The 16,616-nt window shown below is 49.7% G+C and overlaps 1 protein-coding gene across 1 annotated transcript in view; it reads right to left on the bottom strand.

Annotated features, from left to right (window-relative positions):
• LOC144164796 (lysosomal Pro-X carboxypeptidase-like) overlaps positions 1–16,616 on the bottom strand; it is a 155,288-nt gene that overhangs the window by 71,579 nt on the left and 67,093 nt on the right. The window contains exon 5 of the mRNA XM_077695064.1: positions 13,236–13,393. Coding sequence (XP_077551190.1) covers positions 13,236–13,393 — 158 coding nt within the window. The remainder of the gene's footprint in view (positions 1–13,235; positions 13,394–16,616) is intronic.

Genomic DNA, 16,616 nt, shown 5'->3' with positions numbered 1-16,616 from the left:
CGTGCGCACGTGAGGCCGCCTGCGTTTCCAACATGGCGGCAACTAGCGCGACAACCATCCATGGTTGCGCTCTTCTGTGGACAGTAATTTGATTCCGATGAACCAAGTTCTTTGCTCCTGTGTTTTTAAATACGACGAGTGGTTAGCACGTCACCCTCACGCAGATCTGTATCGTCGTAACATCGCTGACTGTCCGAACGAAGCTTGCAGCTAAGCCAAGCCAGCGACCGAAGCTGTGTGTGCATGTGCGTCGCCTCTTCCATTTTTACAATGCCAAACGCATCAGCCCGGACCGGCCATCCAAGCCCCCTCCTTCTACTCTGGCCCTCTCCTCCAATCGGTAGCCTACCCAGCGCTTCAATCATGTGACCAGTTCAGCTTGGGGCGACGCGTGGTGGAGAGCGGCAACGTATGAAAACATGCTCCGCCGCGGCTCTGAGCTTTCTAGCGCTGGCGCGAGCGCTATTTCTTTGACAATCTCAAACATCCGTTGCCTTGGCAACAAGGCACAAACCGCTCTCGAAGTCAGTTACGGTTGCGTGATCCCGTTTTAGCTCGGGGCCCCACCTCGCGACATGTGGGCACTGCAGGCGTACCACTCACTCCCATTGGTAAGTGAGCGATGCGTTTGGCATGTGTGTTGTGGACGCGTTTGTTTCGCGATGAAATGCGACATTGTGCTTCTGCGGGTGGATAGTGCTTCCCATGGTCTGGATTATCTCTTCTCGGGCGACGTACGACTCAACCTCGCATGGTGTATGTGCAGTGTGCGTGGCTAAAAGCCATCTCGGATTGTGCGCCAGAGTTAAGTGACTTGCTGTTCGTCCCCGCAACCCGCGCGCGAGGTGAGTGCCGAATTTACGACGGGCAGGAGGAGGCAACCCATCGTCGGTCAATCGCGGTTCAGACTTGCAACGCATGTTGTGACGTTGTGTTCGTTCGAAACGCATCTCTGGATTGTTTCGAAGTTTAATAAAATGTGTGCGTCAAACCCGGGCATTCGGCTCAGGGCGTTCTCAGTGATTGCACGAAAGAAGTGCCACGGGGCTTCAACGCTTTCTTTATGGAACGTACTCAGGTAAGAGAATATCCACGTCGTGTTATGGCCGTGTTGCATTCAACACAAGCGGTTAAGCGTTTGTTTAACTTGTTTCATTTGTCGTAAAATGTCCAAGCACACCGGCACTACGCTGACAGATCAGCCGGCGAGCCGACGCTGAGCAGACGACTCATCTCTTTGCTGGAAGTGCGTGAGAAAGTCGCACAATAGCAGGATGTCTAGCTCATGACGAACATCTGGGAATCGATGACGTAGACATGTGAAGATGGCGGCGTCCAAAAACACGCAGGGAAGGGTGAGAAAAGGGCGACAAACTTTGCAACAAAAGTGTGAGCTTTCCGCTGCACGTAAAAGTAATACTTGGCATAGTAATGCCAAAGTAATACTTGGCACAGATGACGTTGACGGCCCAATCTAACGGTGGAGCTAGTTCATTTAGTGTGCTCAAAACGCCTTTCAGGGCCCCTTCAATGCACCCGAATCGCTACGACACTGAATGTAAATGTTTCTCAGAAGTAGGAACACTCCGCCACATAATCGGGGTGTGCAACTTTAGCCCTGAGCACCCTCCTCTTTATCCTTCAACCACCCAACAAGAGCAATGGGAGATGTTGCTGTCTAGCCCCTCTTTGCCTATACAGCTTCATGTGGTGGACAGAGCAGAGGCGGCACGGAGTGAATATGGAGTACAGTGAAGGAGGAACCACTCCCCTGGGCCGCACTCTGGGCTGTTCAGAAATCTGAATAGAAGTATTTCCTCCTCCTTCTCCTGCTCCGTCTCTGCAGCCGACCTAGTCGCCTCCGTCCGCGACGGAAGAGACGGAGAAGTGAGATCGTCTAACAACGGGTTTGAGCTTTATTTTTATAAAGACAAGTTTCCACTTTTCTGCTACACCAATATAACTCAACCAACCACCGTTCATGCATCATGCATTAATTTAACATTACCAAGAATATCTCCTTTAAAGTAATGAAGGGTGTGGTTAGTGCATTTCACTTCTCTCACGTTTCCCTATTTGTACAGCGACGTGAGTGAATTGAAGTGACGTCGCATGGGTAATCGTTGTGGATGCCGTTTACAGCTTCGCTTTCCAACCACATTCGCAGGGTGGATGGGCGCGATTTTTTTTTCTGTCTACTTCCTTACTTAAAAATGATCCAAGGAAATAGCCATTTAATTGTCGGTTAACTCTGCACGTCGGCATTCGTCCAAATGGCACCTCGGGTTCCAATCTCAGAACGCCCTAAGATTATTCGCTACTGGTAGAAGGCATTCGTTAAAGAGAAATTTTCGGGCTCACTAATAGTTTGAGGGATGCTGCTACCCGAACAGTTCATGCTTACAGGGATTAAGAAGGCCGGCTTGCAGATGGCCAGCGGAGCGCAAGGACAAGGTCCAAAACAGAAGCGAATGACAAGCTGATTGTTGATGATGATGGTTTAAATTTAATGGCGCAAGGCCGACATGGGCAAAGAGCGCCAAATACAAAGTTATTTGATGAGGAGGGAACCATAAAATCAGTTAATGACTATGAGCACGGCTGGTGTAAAGGGCCAGGGTGAAGAATATGAGTGGTTAAAAAATAAATAAGGTGGCTGGTGAATAGGACCAGGGGTAAAATTATGGGTGGTATGAGATGAGTTGTAAGAAATGATAGGAACTTAAAAGTGCGCTGAATAGAGAACATGGCATCATCTCCTAAAAAAATTCACAGCATATCCACGGGGTGAATGATGATGAGTGGGCGAAGCTCCTGAGGGGAAATCATCGGTAAAACCGTGACTCTTCAGTGAAAGTTCTCCCACTACATCTGTGTCCGAACGTAACGTCTAGAAAGTCTCGCTTAAACCGCGCGTCGGCACCTTGGGGCTGAGCTCGCCTGATGCGTTTTGCAGACGCCTCACGAGCTCTCACTGCATCGGGGTCTGCCTGCCGATACGCGCGCTTTCTCGCCGCTTCCCGTTCTCTAACGTTTTGGAGATCCTCTTTGCGCCGCAGCCGTGCCGCTTCGCGTACGGCAAGGTCCTCGCGCTGTTGCCGTGACGCTTGGGCCTCTCGTTCTCGAACGCTGGGATCTTGGCGGCGTCGTCGCGCAGCCAGACGACACGCTTCGGCCTCCCGCTCTCGTACGGCAGGATCTTGGCGGCGGCGTCGCGCAGCTTCACGGAGCGCTTCTGCCTCGCGGGCTCGCACATCTGCAGCCTTATCCATCGGGCGACTCCGAGCGCGCGCCAACAGCGAACGGATTTTATTACAACGCTCCCCGCCATCTAGTAAACAATCCAAGAACTAAACTAGAGGTAGCCACGCCATCTAGTAAACAATCCAAGCGCATCTTTTCATCATATACAAGTACCGCCATCTAGTAAACAATCCAAGAACTAAACTAGAGGTATCCACGCCATCTAGTAAACAATCCAAGAACTAAACTAGAGGTGGCTACATACATACGTCGAGAATGGACAGACCCACGTCTTACGGAGCTTCGCCCCTAAAAGTATGACGGGTGTGGTGGAATATGTCGTGTGTGTAGTTGTGGGAAGTGTTTGCGTCGTGTAATGTCGAGTGCCTTACATTGTATGAGGATGTGGATCACGGATAGGGCCTCTCCGCACCTGCTGCACAGAGGTCTTGGAGATCCAGTGAGCAGGTGCGAGTGCGTTGCATGTGTGTGCCCTATCCGTAATCTAGCCAAGGCGACTTCAGTGTATCTATTACGTGAGTCGGTGGGGTATGGTCCTAAGAGTGGTTTTATTACGTGTAACTTGTCTGTCTGTTCGCTCCAGTGTGTTTGCCATGTTTTTCGAAGTTGTTGTCTAATGTGTGGTTTCACGTCGGTGTAGGGTAATGTGGTTATGTCTACTGTGTTCAATAGTGTAGCAGCAGCAGCTATTCGATCCGCTGCTTCATTCCCGGCTATACCACAGTGACAAGGGACCCAGCAAAGGACGAGTTCAAATTTGTGGACATACACAGACACAATACCTTTGATGATAAGATTTACAACGTGATTCTTTGAAGACTTTGTGGATGACAATGCCCGCACAACACTGAGGGAATCTGCATAGATAATGGATTGTGGGATGTGGCTTTGAAGTATATGATTAACAACAAGAAGTACACCATAAGCCTGTGCCGTAAAGATACTTGTATTACTGTTAAGAGTTCTCGTGACACTAAGGCCGGGCCCATGCGCCGCGCAGGACTCAGAGGTGGCAGTTCTAGAAGCGTCCGTATAAAATTCAGAACATTGGTACTTCTGCTGCAAATACAAGAAATGCTGCAGAATTGCACATGTGGGAGCTCGGTTTTTATCTACATGTGTGAAAGATGTGTCGCATGATACAGGGCGGAGATGCCATGGTGCTATAAAATCTGTTAGAGAACTTTGGATTGTATCTAAAAAGGAGACAGAAAGCTCTGACACTTCCTGTCTAACTCTGTAAGAGAAGGGCGCAGAGAACGATGGTCGATTTAAAAGGAGTTCAGTAATGGATGTATCATGAAAAACTGATTTAAAAGGATGGTGTGGCATGGATGAAATTTTAAAGGCATAAAGGAGATCTGTGTATGCTCGCTGACGTTGTAGGTTCCATTCGTTGCACTCCACATAGAGGCTTTCGACCATGCTAGTGCGGAAGGCGCCACACGCCAGGCGGAGCTCGAGATGGAGCACTGGGTCGAGCATTTTGAGGGATGTTTTACTTGCTGACCCATAAACAACGCTACCATAGTCCAATCGTGAACCTATCAAGCTGGTAAAAACACGTAAAAGAAGTTGTTTGTCAGCGCCAAAAGAAATGTGCGAGAGAACCTTCAGTATAGTCATTGTCTTTAAGCATTTATGTTTCAGTTGTTTTATGTGGGGGGTGAATGTGAGCTTTTCGTCAAAGATTATACCTAAAAACTTGTGTTCCTTTTTGACAGGAATCGAGACACCATTGAGTTGAATGTCTGGATCCGGCCGGATGCCAACACAAGCGCACTTCCCGGGAATAAATTTAAAACCATTGCTATCTGCCCAGCCAGCTAGCTTGTTAACACCAAGCTGGACCTGGCGCTCACAGACAGACAAGTTACAGGATTTAAAGGAGAGTTGAACGTCGTCTACATAGATTGAACAGGAAATCGACGGTGGCAGCGCCTTCCTAAGGGAATTCATTTTCACAATAAAAAGGGTGCAACTTAAAACTCCACCTTGCGGCACTCCATTTTCCTGCACATGAACCCTAGAGAATGCAGTTCCAACTCGCACCCGAAAGGTTCTTTGAGACAAGTAGCTGGTAAGTGTGTTCATCATGTTACCTGCCATGCCGAAGGACTTGGGGTCGCTTAGGATGCCATACCGCCACGCGGTATAGTACGCTTTTTCCAGATCAAAGAATACCGTCATACAATATTGTTTGTGGGGGAAAGCATCCTTTATATAGGCCTCCAGCGCGACAAGTTGGTCGTTGGTGGACCGCCCCGCCCTGAAGCCTGCCTGGCAGCTCTCGAGAAGACCATTGTACTCAAGAAAGTACACGAGTCTCCTGTTTATCATCTTCTCGAGGAGCTTGCACAGGCAGCTTGTGAGGGCGATGGGCCGATAACTAGCGGGAGAGGAAGGGTCCTTTCCTTCCTTCAGAAAAGCCACTACTATGGCCTCCCTCCAAGAGCGAGGAATGTGCCCCGAAAGCCATATGTTGTTGTATAGATGTAGGAGTGTTTCAAGAGTGTCTGGGTGTAGGTGTTGTATCGTGGTGTATGTGATTTTGTCTGCACCTGGAGCTGAAGGCTTACATGTGCTCAGAGCAACCTTCAGCTCATGAATTGAAAAAGGAGAATTGTAAGAAGTGTGCGACTTCTTGTTATCACGAAGGGACTTCTTTTCTAGAGATGTTTTGTGTTTCATGAAAGTGTTTGTGCAGTGTGCTGAACTGGACACGTGTTCGAAGTGTTGTGCAAGTGTGTTAGCCTGGTCTTCCAGTGTGTCCCCTCTTGTACTAACCAGGGGCAGGCTGTGTGTCTGTTGTCCTTTTAGTTTTCGTATTCATGTCCAGACTTTGTGTGTGTCAGTGTATGAGTTGATGGAAGTGAGGAAGGCGCGCCATCTCTCCCTTTTCGCCTCACCACGCACTCGCTTCCCAAAAGCATTTGCCCGTTTAAAAGGAATGAGGTTATCTGACATGGGGTACCGGCGAAGGACACCCCACGCCTTGTTCTGGGCCTCTCGAGCCCACCTGAAGTCCTCGTTCCACCAGGGCCTCCTTGGGGTGCGGGACGCACTGGAGGCCTGGGGAATGGACTTTTCGGCGGCGTCGAGGATGTGCGCCGTGACGAATTGGACGGCTTCCTCCACGTGTAGGTGTTTTATGGATGTGTGGGGTTGTTTAGATGTTTCTGCGAATGTGCTCCAGTTTGCTTTTGATTCATTAAACTTTTGATGGGAAGATGGACTGCTCGGGCCTATACCCATATACGTTAATGAAGTGGGGAAATGGTCACTACCATATGGGTCCGTGCCCACACCCCACTCAAGACATGGAAAGAGAACTGCGGAACCAATAGCCAAGTCAAGATCCGAGAATGTATTGTGTCCTAAGTTATGGTATGTAGGCTGTTTTTTGTTGAAAAGGCATGCTCCGGAGGATGTAAATAACTATATTTGACCGTTTCCGGCTGAATGTGCATGCAGTTGGGTTTTGAGACGTTTAGTTTCATGTTCCATTTATCGCACGAGTTAACAAAAAGAAACATCCCCCTCGCGAGGGGCTCGATCAAATGCAGAGCATTTGCGCGGGGGGCGCGCCTGCAATTCGTATGGATTACGTATTGGTTGTTGTTGTAATTGTTGTCTTCCAGCGTAGACATTGTCGATGAAGTCGATGGTGAAACGTGAAACGTGCCGTGAACCCCCTGCCGCGGCTATGACGCAACGTGGCGCGGCTATGACGCAACACAATCCAACACAGTCCACTTTAATCCAATCCAAACCAACCCAAGCCAAGCCAAGCCAATCCAAGCCAATCCAATCGAATCCAATCCAATGCCCCTCGCGAGAGACTGTTATAGCGCCGAAATCGCGCCACCACACGAACGCGTGATGTTGACGTCACGATCACGCCACAGATGTTAGCGACCGGAGCGCGCGCGAACGACATATGTGGTTTAAGCGCAAACCGACCGCGGCGAGAGAGCGCGATGCGAGCGCCTCCACCTGTTCTTGCGCGTAAACCGACTGTTGCTCAGCGCGAACCCAATGCGGCGAAAGAGGGTGTTGCGCACGTCCCCACCTGTTGTGCGCCCGAACCGAACGCGGCGAGAGAGGGTGTTGCGAGCGGAGAGAAGGCGAGGAGGACGCGGGGGAGAGGGCGCACCTATGGCCCACGGTTGAATGAGTCAAGGATATAAGGCGCGTTCGTAACCTTCCATTCTGTGTCGGCTTTCTGGCGCAGTGGGTAGAGCACCATGTACCTTGCGTTCCGCCCGCAGAGTCGTGGGATCGAAACCTGGCGCCGGTAAGTATTATTTTTTTATATAGTGTAGGGGGAGCGATGCGGACTACGGACGTCAACGCGGGTGACATCGTGAGTTACTGAAATGCTCTGCATTTAAAAACTTCTCTATCAGGCGACCTCGGGCATCCGTTCTGGAGGAGCCCCAAAGAGAGTTGTGCGCATTAAGGTCGCCTGTTAGTATGTATGGTTCGGGCAGCTGGTCAACCAGTGCCTCGAAATCACAGCTCAGAAGTGTAAAATCAGGAGAGATGTAAATGGAGCATACCGTTATCAACCTATTAAATATTATTGTACGGATCGCTACAGCCTCGAGGTCAATGTGGCATGCTAATGATTTCCGGGCGATAATGGCCACACCTCCTGAAGAGTGTGTGCAGCCAACCCTGTCCTTTCTGAATACCGTGTGCCTATTTAAGAAATTTGTTTGTTTAGAATTGAGGTCAGTTTCCTGGAGACACATGATACTTGGCTGATTGGCATGCAGCATCTCATACACATCGTCAAGATTTTTAAGGAGGCCTCTGCAGTTCCATTGGATTATGTTTTATTTCCCATTATTTAAATGTAAGAATAACTGGAGTGTGTGCGTGTTTGTTCATGTGTCGTCTTTCGGGGCTGTTATTCTAGGATTTTTAGGCTTTTCTGTCGGCTTGGACATCGGAGGCCGCTCCTTGCGCTGCGTTGCAGGCAGTAACGGCGTGACATCCATCTCCTCGTCGGATGCCAGAAGGGTGCCCGGCGGACCAGGCCCCCCGAACTTGGCCCCCTTTCGGGAGGCCTTCGTTTGAGCCGCCACCGCCGAGGGCGTCCGGTGCACCAGAGGTGGCACGGGAGGTGCGGTGGCGGTGGGAGCCGATGCGGGGCCCCCGGTGTCCATCCGGTCGGCACCCTGCAACGCACTGGAGGCAGCGGCGGGAGCGGCACCGGTCCCTACAGAAGAGGCTGTCACCACAACCGCTGCTGCCTCAGCAAGCGGCGTGGCAACGGATTGGGCTGCCTGAGGCACCCCAGGGGGGGTGTGGGGGAGGGACCAGGTCAGACTCGCTGAACTAGGTCCCTGTGGACACAAGACGCCGCTCCGCCCCCCGGCGAGCTGCGTCGGCGTACCTCCCCAGGGGGTAAGAGGCGAACCTCTTTCTCGTCCCTGGAAAGGTGATGTTCTCAGTGACCTTAAGGTTTATGATCTTTTTTTAGTTGGAATTTTTCGCACTTGCGGGAGTACGCCGCATGCGGCCCCCCGCAGTTTGCACAAGTGAGGGTTTCGGATGGGCAGTTCTCGCTCGGATGATCGTGCTCCGCGCATTTTGCACACGTCGTTCGGCCACGGCAAGAGTTCGTACCGTGCCTGAACCGCTGGCACTTAAAACAGCGCCGCGGGTTCGGGATGTACGGACGGATGGAGCAACGGATAAAACCTGCATTTATGTGTTGTGGGAGAACTGCGCGGTCAAAAGTCAAGATGATGTGCTTGGTGGGAATCTCCTTGTCGTCTCTACGGATGGTGATGCGTCTCACGGCAGTGACGCCCTGATCCTTCAAGCCGGCAAGGAGATCCGCATCCGTTTCGTTCAGATCTGTCTCGGATATCACACCCTGCGAGCTGTTGAGGCTCCGATGGGGTGTGACCCTGATGTCGAGATCAGCCAGTCTAGTCTGAGCTAGAAGCTTTGCAGACTGCTGCTTGTCATTTATTTCATTTACCAGACCTTTGTTTTTTGCACTTATATGATTTTCCTATTATGGCTTCAAGATACTTGGCGATCAAGAAGACTGACTGAGATGCAAGAGGGTGGGTTAGATTGAGCGATTCCATCACAAGAAATCGAGAAAAAATTATCCGGTTCAGGAAATGTCAGAGATGGCAATGGGGGAAACGATACTTCGGTGCGGCCCCTTTTAGGGGGCCGATCACGGTTGGGGGGGGGTTTGAAAATACCATACGGCATAGTATAAAAGCATGGAGACGGGGGTACTTTCTCCTTTGACCTTACCCTGGTAGTCAAAGAGGTCCCGGAGCTCCCTGCCTGGTCGACAAGCAGGGAGCCCATTGGCCGGAGCTTGACCAAGGCTCCGGCGGCCACCGTTTACGGCTTCTACCCTTTACCTTTCAACACCTCGCCACGGTTGGACACGGCTTATGTCTGGGAGCTCGGGGCCCGCGGTGTCGCTGCTCACCGTCACTAAGATTACTCAAGGTGCCCCGTGCGGGGACAAGCTGATTGTTACTGCAGGGTTGAATACCTGCCCCTTAATGCCAGATGAATTCGGGAGGCCCTAAGCGAATATTCTTCCGTGAAAAGTAGCAAATAATCTGACGGCGCTCTTGGATGGGAACCCGAGGTGCAGTTTGGACGATTGCCGACGTGATGAGCGAGCAGAAAATTTACAGGAGTATCTCTTTCGATCAAATTTAAGCAAGTATAAAACAACAATAAAAACGAGATAATTTCTTTTACAACCCGTGCAATATACATACTTTAGCGGCAGCGGAAAGCGTGCTAAAGGATAAGGCAGCATACAAAATTAAGACGACCAATTAAGGCTCTCGATTCATCTCGTCGGCATTTCGTTGTCGATAGAACGGCGCCCTGCAATTGCGCTTCATACACGCTTCATTCGGTGACACTGTTCGGGAGCCGCCATAGCCTCAGCGTGTATAAACGACAAAGCAAAACAAAGTACCGAACAAACCATTCCGCGCAAGCATTTATGAGCATGAGAGGAGCATATGGCAGAAGGCTTGGGCCACTTCCCACTTTTTGTGGAAAGAGAGAGAGAAAGCAACAATAATGAGTTTCAGTCTGTTTGCGGACGGCTTGTTGTCACGATTTCAAGCAGCACGTGCCGTTCCCCGTGCTGGTGACCGCTTCCCGAGGATCCCGTCGGAGACGCCCCCCGTGTCAACCTTATCGATCAACATGTGAAAAGAGAATCGTTCGTCCCGAAAGCAGTGAGTGCGTTTTGAGGACCCACTGTCTGTTTTGTGAGCATTCACCTAATTTCAAACGATAAAATATTATATGATCTCGCGGAAGCTCCTATATATTTATCTATGCCTATAAAAAGAAGTGCCCGGCAGACTGACTCACTGACTTATCAACGCCCAGGCAAAACTAATTGATCTAGACACCTGAAATTTCACAAGTACATTTGCGTCATAGCGTAAGGGCTCACTAAGGCGGGATTTTCGGAACTTGCACGCCTAACCAAGGGCGAAATTGTGTTTTTGTAAATTCGGGATTATCTCGGCAACCCGTTCACATATCCAGTTTAGCTTTTACAAATTTCTAAAAATTGGGTTTAGGATTTCGCCCTGACAAATACTATCGGGGTGATTCTGCAACAAAATGGGGGTTCCTAAAGATTCTCCAATAAATCTTTAATTTATCCAATTGGTTTTTCCCAAAATATGTTACCTACTCATACAAATGCAGAAAATACATTTAAAGGGTTTCGCCCTGCGACGCCGGTAAAAGGGCCATTTTTTTAGAAACGACACGCCTGACGAGCTGAATAGGTGATGTCCACGCCTAGCCAAACTGCTGGTTCAAACGGCTTGAGACTTCACGAGCACGTTGTGATTACGGTGTTGGAGTCCAATATTACTCAAAATTTTAAGATGTAGACCACAAAGAGCGTGAAAATTGGTGGAATAATTTTTCACCTAATTTTTTAATCGTAGTACACTTCAGATATTGAACTTTTTTTGTTGATATAGGTAACTTACACAGGTATCTAAACACTGCTCTGCAACATTTTCCCATGACACCCACCTAATAGGGGCAATCTGAATTTCGGGAAAACGGCGTGTTTTTACACATTCCTCTATAGCTATGCATCCCATTGATATAGTCAATTTGTTTTTGCTTGCAAATTCTGATTGATTGATAGCGGGGTTTAACGCGCCGACGCAACGCAGGCGATGAGGCGCGCCGTAGTGGAGGGCTCCGGAGTAATTTTGACCACCTGGGGATCTTTAACGTGCGCCGAAATCTCGTGCACACGGGCGTTTTTGCTTTTCGCCTCCATCAGAAAAGCGGCCGCCGCGGCCGGGAATCGAACCCGCGACCTCGTGCTCAGCAGCGCAACGCCTTAGCCACTGAGCCACCGCGGCGGGTGCTTGCAAATGCTGCCATTCCAGTTGCCTAAAAATTTATTTTCGGGATTTTGTACTAACATGCGGCTAAAAAGGCCAGGAAGATTTTTTAATTTACATCCCTTCTGGACATAGAATTGGGAGTAATTTTCCCCGGCATTCATAGAGTGCTCGCCATCTGTTGGAACTTTCGGCAACCACGCACCTTCCGTAGGAGCCCGAGTCATTTATCATAAATCTAAAAGAGAAGGGGTGAGTGATAAAAAGCGCAAAGGCAATGCGCTTGCCATCTTTTGGGACCTCCTGCAACCCCGCGGCTCCTGTAGGGGCTTATGTTACTTTTAATGAAACTGTGACCGAGGAGCATTGTTTACGCCTACTGAGATAACATTTCCCATGGGTAAGAATACCTTCCTTCACCCAGGCCGCCTCTATCGTATGTGCCCAACGCAATCTCCTGTCGAATGCAAGTTCTGCTTACAACACGGCACTCTACCTCATATCATGTTCGAGTGCAAACAAAACCCGCTCTTCCGTCCCCCTTCCCACCCGTGAACGGTATGTGAACGTTGTGACGGACAGCAATCTGGATGTCTAGGACTCTAGACACTTCTGTCCTCCAGAGCGCCAAGGTTCATTCATTCTTTTATTTCCTTTTTTACAGGAGGAGGCGAGACAAAAAGCTGTGTGAACATCACATGACTCATCACATGTGACTTCGCTCATCACATGACTTCTTGGAATAAAGAGCCACACCCACTTCACCGGCTCAATAAAACGTTTTTCGCTTACTCACTCACTCGATTGAGCTCACCATCTTAATACAATTTGTTTAGCGAGTGCTGCAGAGAAACACAAGTTCCAGGCGTTTCCCATTACCATTGGCACGCCTTCGGTTGGAGCGCATGTATCGACAGCGGGCAGGAGTTTCTAATTGTGTACCACTTCAGGATGAAGGAGAAGAAGAAAGTGATTCTTGGGGGATGGGGAGATAGATGGGCTGTAACTGTCTGGCGTGACGCCGACACCTCACTCGGCGGAGTGATAGAGAAGGGGGATTGGGTTGGGGGGCAGTGAAAGCGGGTTGATAACAGCGGCACAGGGCAAGGGGCTGAAAGAGAAGAAGTAGGAAGGGTAGGGTGGAGTATTTGGCTGGTCCGAAACTGATTTAGCATGGTGCAGGCAACATAAGGGGCAGATAGACTGATATGACGTGGCTGCGCACGAGCAGTAGTCAAGTAAACTTGGTGCGGTCTAAGTCTGGTGCAGTCTAAACTTGGTGCGATCTAAGTAGACAATATGCAGGTGAGCCTGTTAAGCATGAGGGCATGCAAGTAAGGTAAATGACAAACATTACACCATGAAAACAAACAAATAATTATACCGCATAGTGCCATTAGTATAATGGGCGGCCCACCCGGGCATCACCGGGAACTACCACTAGTGTAATTATAACCGTTTGCTTCGAATGCTCTTAAGAGGATTTGTGTGAACTACTTTATTTTACGACAGCAGCACCTGCTTGCCACCTCCAAATGTTATTCATCATTAAAGCAGAAAAAGAAGCGGAAGACTTGCCTGTAACATTCAACTCCTTCAGGATCGGCCATATCCGCCTAACTTGGCCAGGGCAGCCTGGAGAGTTCACTTGGTAGGTCTTTGTGACGTGCTGGAAGTATACGTAGCACGGGACGTCTGTTGTGACGAGCCTGAACGGGGCGCTACTGGCCAACACCCTGCGAAAGGCAAAAGTTGAAAACGGAGACACCTTCACGCTGACGGAAACTAACCCTGTAGCTGTCCTTCACATGAGCGCAAAGGGTCATGTGTGCTGCGAGAGAATAGATTACTCTCCTTAACATCTCAAGAGAACAAGACTCTTCCCTGCATTAAACTGATATGATCCCGGCCACTCCTTCCTTGAAAGAAATGAGACGGCTTGTGTCTCTGCCCGTGACCTCACGCTCCGGGCGTCCCAACGGGGGCGGAAGGCTCGGCACCCACCCTCAATCCCATCCCACTCCGATGCACTGCAAACCCTAACGATGAAACTCCCGCCCATCGAGACTACCCCTCGCTACCCGTCGCTCAGCCTACAAGGTGCGCGTATGTGGCGATGGTTTGAACCCAGGGTGGCAAGGCTGACGCAGTGCACCATCTGCGACGCTACAAAGCTTCTATGTGTGCGTATCACGTCTGCGCGAGCCACCACAATTAGTGGAGTGAATTCATTAGCGTAAAGGGTTAATCAGAGCCCGCGAGCTCATTTCTTAGCATTGCATTTGCGCCGGCGTGCTTGTTCAACACTGCACATACCGGCACTTTTGTAGCACACCGCTTGCGTGCAGGACGCGCAAGCCTACTTAAAGGAGCCAGGAACTCAAACCACAAGTTTGGTTTATTTATTTAATTATTTATTTATTTATTTATTATTCATTTATTTATTCATAATACCCCTAAAGGCCCTCGTTAGAGGGTCTTGAATAGGGGGGTTACATGAGCAAAAGTACAAACAATGAACGTCAAAAACGATAAACAAACAAACAAACAAACAAAAGGGATAAAAGTTCAAGTGAAATACCGACTAAGGTTGAAGTATATGTTATAACAAGTAATTGGCAATGACAGCAAAAATAGAGCAAGGAATAGGCAACAAATCATTTGAATACAGACAAGTACACTGTGAACAGCCTATGAAAATGCAAGGAAAATAATCAATACACTTAATAATAAAAAGCAAACGAATAAAACATACACTCAAAAACAAATAAAAAATATGCACACACTCCTCCCACCGCAAACAAGGTGAATAAAGCTAAAAAATAGTACACATTGGCTCTGAACGTTCCGGAAAGAGGAAAAAAAAACAATTAAAAGAGAAAAAGTTAGATGGTGTCAGTATTTTGAATTAGTTCCTGAAATTTCATGCCGCTTTTTTTCATTCACTGCTCCTCTCGCATGCGCAGCACGGCTCTCCAGGAGCCACGGGAAACTGCTATCAAGCGGCTCCGGCGCAGCGTCAGACCTGCTTACTGCGCAACGGAGGCGCACAGCTGGGCACGCGCCGGTGCCAGAGCGTCTGTCACGGCTTTGACGTCCCTCCTCTGGAATGCGCAGACCGGCGAATGTAGAGTACACACCCGTTCTCTAATTGGATTGAATTTTCATTACAATACAATAGAATCCAATTTAAACCAATTTAATACAATTCCAACCCAATGTAATGCTCCACGCGCTTGCGCAGCACGGCCCTTCAAGGTCCACGAGAACCTGCTCAACCTCGGCCAGTGTAGCGTACGCCACAAAACCTTCAACTTCCACGGACAAAATTTGATGGTCGTTCTGGAGGAGTTTCGGGCTTTTGGACGAATGTCGCTTGTCCTTGGAAAAGTGCAAACGCTAGGTTTCCGATAGGTTGTCATCATTGTGATTGTCATAGCTTCGTGCGCCAGCACAGCACGAGCAGTCCGGTACTGAAACCCTGCCACGCCGGTACGCTGTATCTGGCGGTGCACTGCGATATTGCGGTTTCCAGTAAGGAGTTTAACTTCACTGAGTGCTTTGTGGGCGAGCTGGTTCATGGCTACGGGTAGCCTGCAGCGCGAAAAGACAGGGCCAGAACAACAGTGACGTGACCCCGCTCCTCCCCTCCACCTCCGGCTACGGCGCACGCTTCACTGACCTTAAAGAGGAGTGCTTCCTTTGCCGCTCCCAGAAGCGCAGCACTCGCTCATGCACTGCGGACATATCTGGGACACTAAGAAAGAGCACCTGTGAAAGACAAAAGTTGTTTTAGACGTACGTTCGCAAGGGCACCAAGCGAGAGTCTATACGGTCACATGAGTTGTGCGCCATGCTGGCATGCAGCCAGCGAGTACGATCCTTCGTCTCAAAAAAACAAAGCAATCGTGAGTGCGGCGGCTTTACAGTCCTCGTATCGGCCACGGATCGTGCATCTGGGCGATGGGACATCGTAACGCGTGTGCGAAAGCCAACCGGGTGTATCTGGAGAGTTCCGGGCATGGCTATGCCACGACGGAAGGACCCGACTGGTTCGAGGTATACTCGATGGAGGAATCCAGCCATCCTTCCTCACGGAAGAACTCGCAACCAAGCTCCATTTGAAGGTCGTAAACGAGACGAAAATGATGTCCAATTCGTTTTGCAGTGCTTTTACTGCGTGTGAATGGAAGCGAAAAGTCGTCCAAGTCCCATCCATCACGCCACAAAGGTCCACCTAATTGGAGCAGTAGTGGTACCCGTCATCTATCAAGACATATCCGCACTATCGGCTGAAGACTATCAGCTTCATATGCAGACCATGGTAGAAGGTCTGCTTATACAGGGAAAGCTATTCGCTGGTGAGCAGAGACTGTTAGGTGTGAATTGAGAGCCAGGACTAAGACTTCTCATCGTCTATGAGCACCTGTGGCATTTGCTAACAGGAACCAGAGTAGTAAGGTAGTGAGTAGTAGTGAGTAATGAGCTCCAATCAGGGCTTTCGCTACCATTCGTCGGAATTCGAACTTCAGGCAGCGAAAGCCCTGATTGGAGCTTTTCGAACTTCTTGGGGCCACAACGAACTTCCCGGGCTATAAAAGAAGCCCGGAGGCTCTCATCGTCGGCATTCCTCGGCGGCTTCTATCCGGCACCAGTCTCTTCGGAAGCACCGAGTGAAAAGGGTGCTGTCGCCTTTGTGCCAGTCATGTAACGTTTGCTTACCCTGTATATACTGTATATAAATGTTACTTCAACTCTTCGTCGGCTCGAGGACTTCGTCGCTCTGCTCGGCGCCGCGTCGATAGCGGACGGAGCAAGGCAACATCGCTACACCGGTGACTGCGCTCGGGTGGCCAGTCGCAACAGTGGATGGCAGCTGCGGGATCGACCGGCAACGGCTACTACCTGGTGTGGTAAGCGCTCGAGGTTTTCTCTCAGTTCACCAGACTTCTCTAGCAC

This window comes from Haemaphysalis longicornis, unplaced genomic scaffold (assembly GCF_048455015.1).
Source record: "Haemaphysalis longicornis isolate Haplotype H1 unplaced genomic scaffold, Haemaphysalis longicornis Haplotype H1 scaffold_14, whole genome shotgun sequence".
NCBI classification, from domain to species: Eukaryota; Metazoa; Arthropoda; class Arachnida; order Ixodida; family Ixodidae; genus Haemaphysalis; species Haemaphysalis longicornis.
The sequence above is the reverse complement of the archived record's forward strand: the minus strand, read 5'-3'. Positions and strand labels throughout refer to the sequence as shown.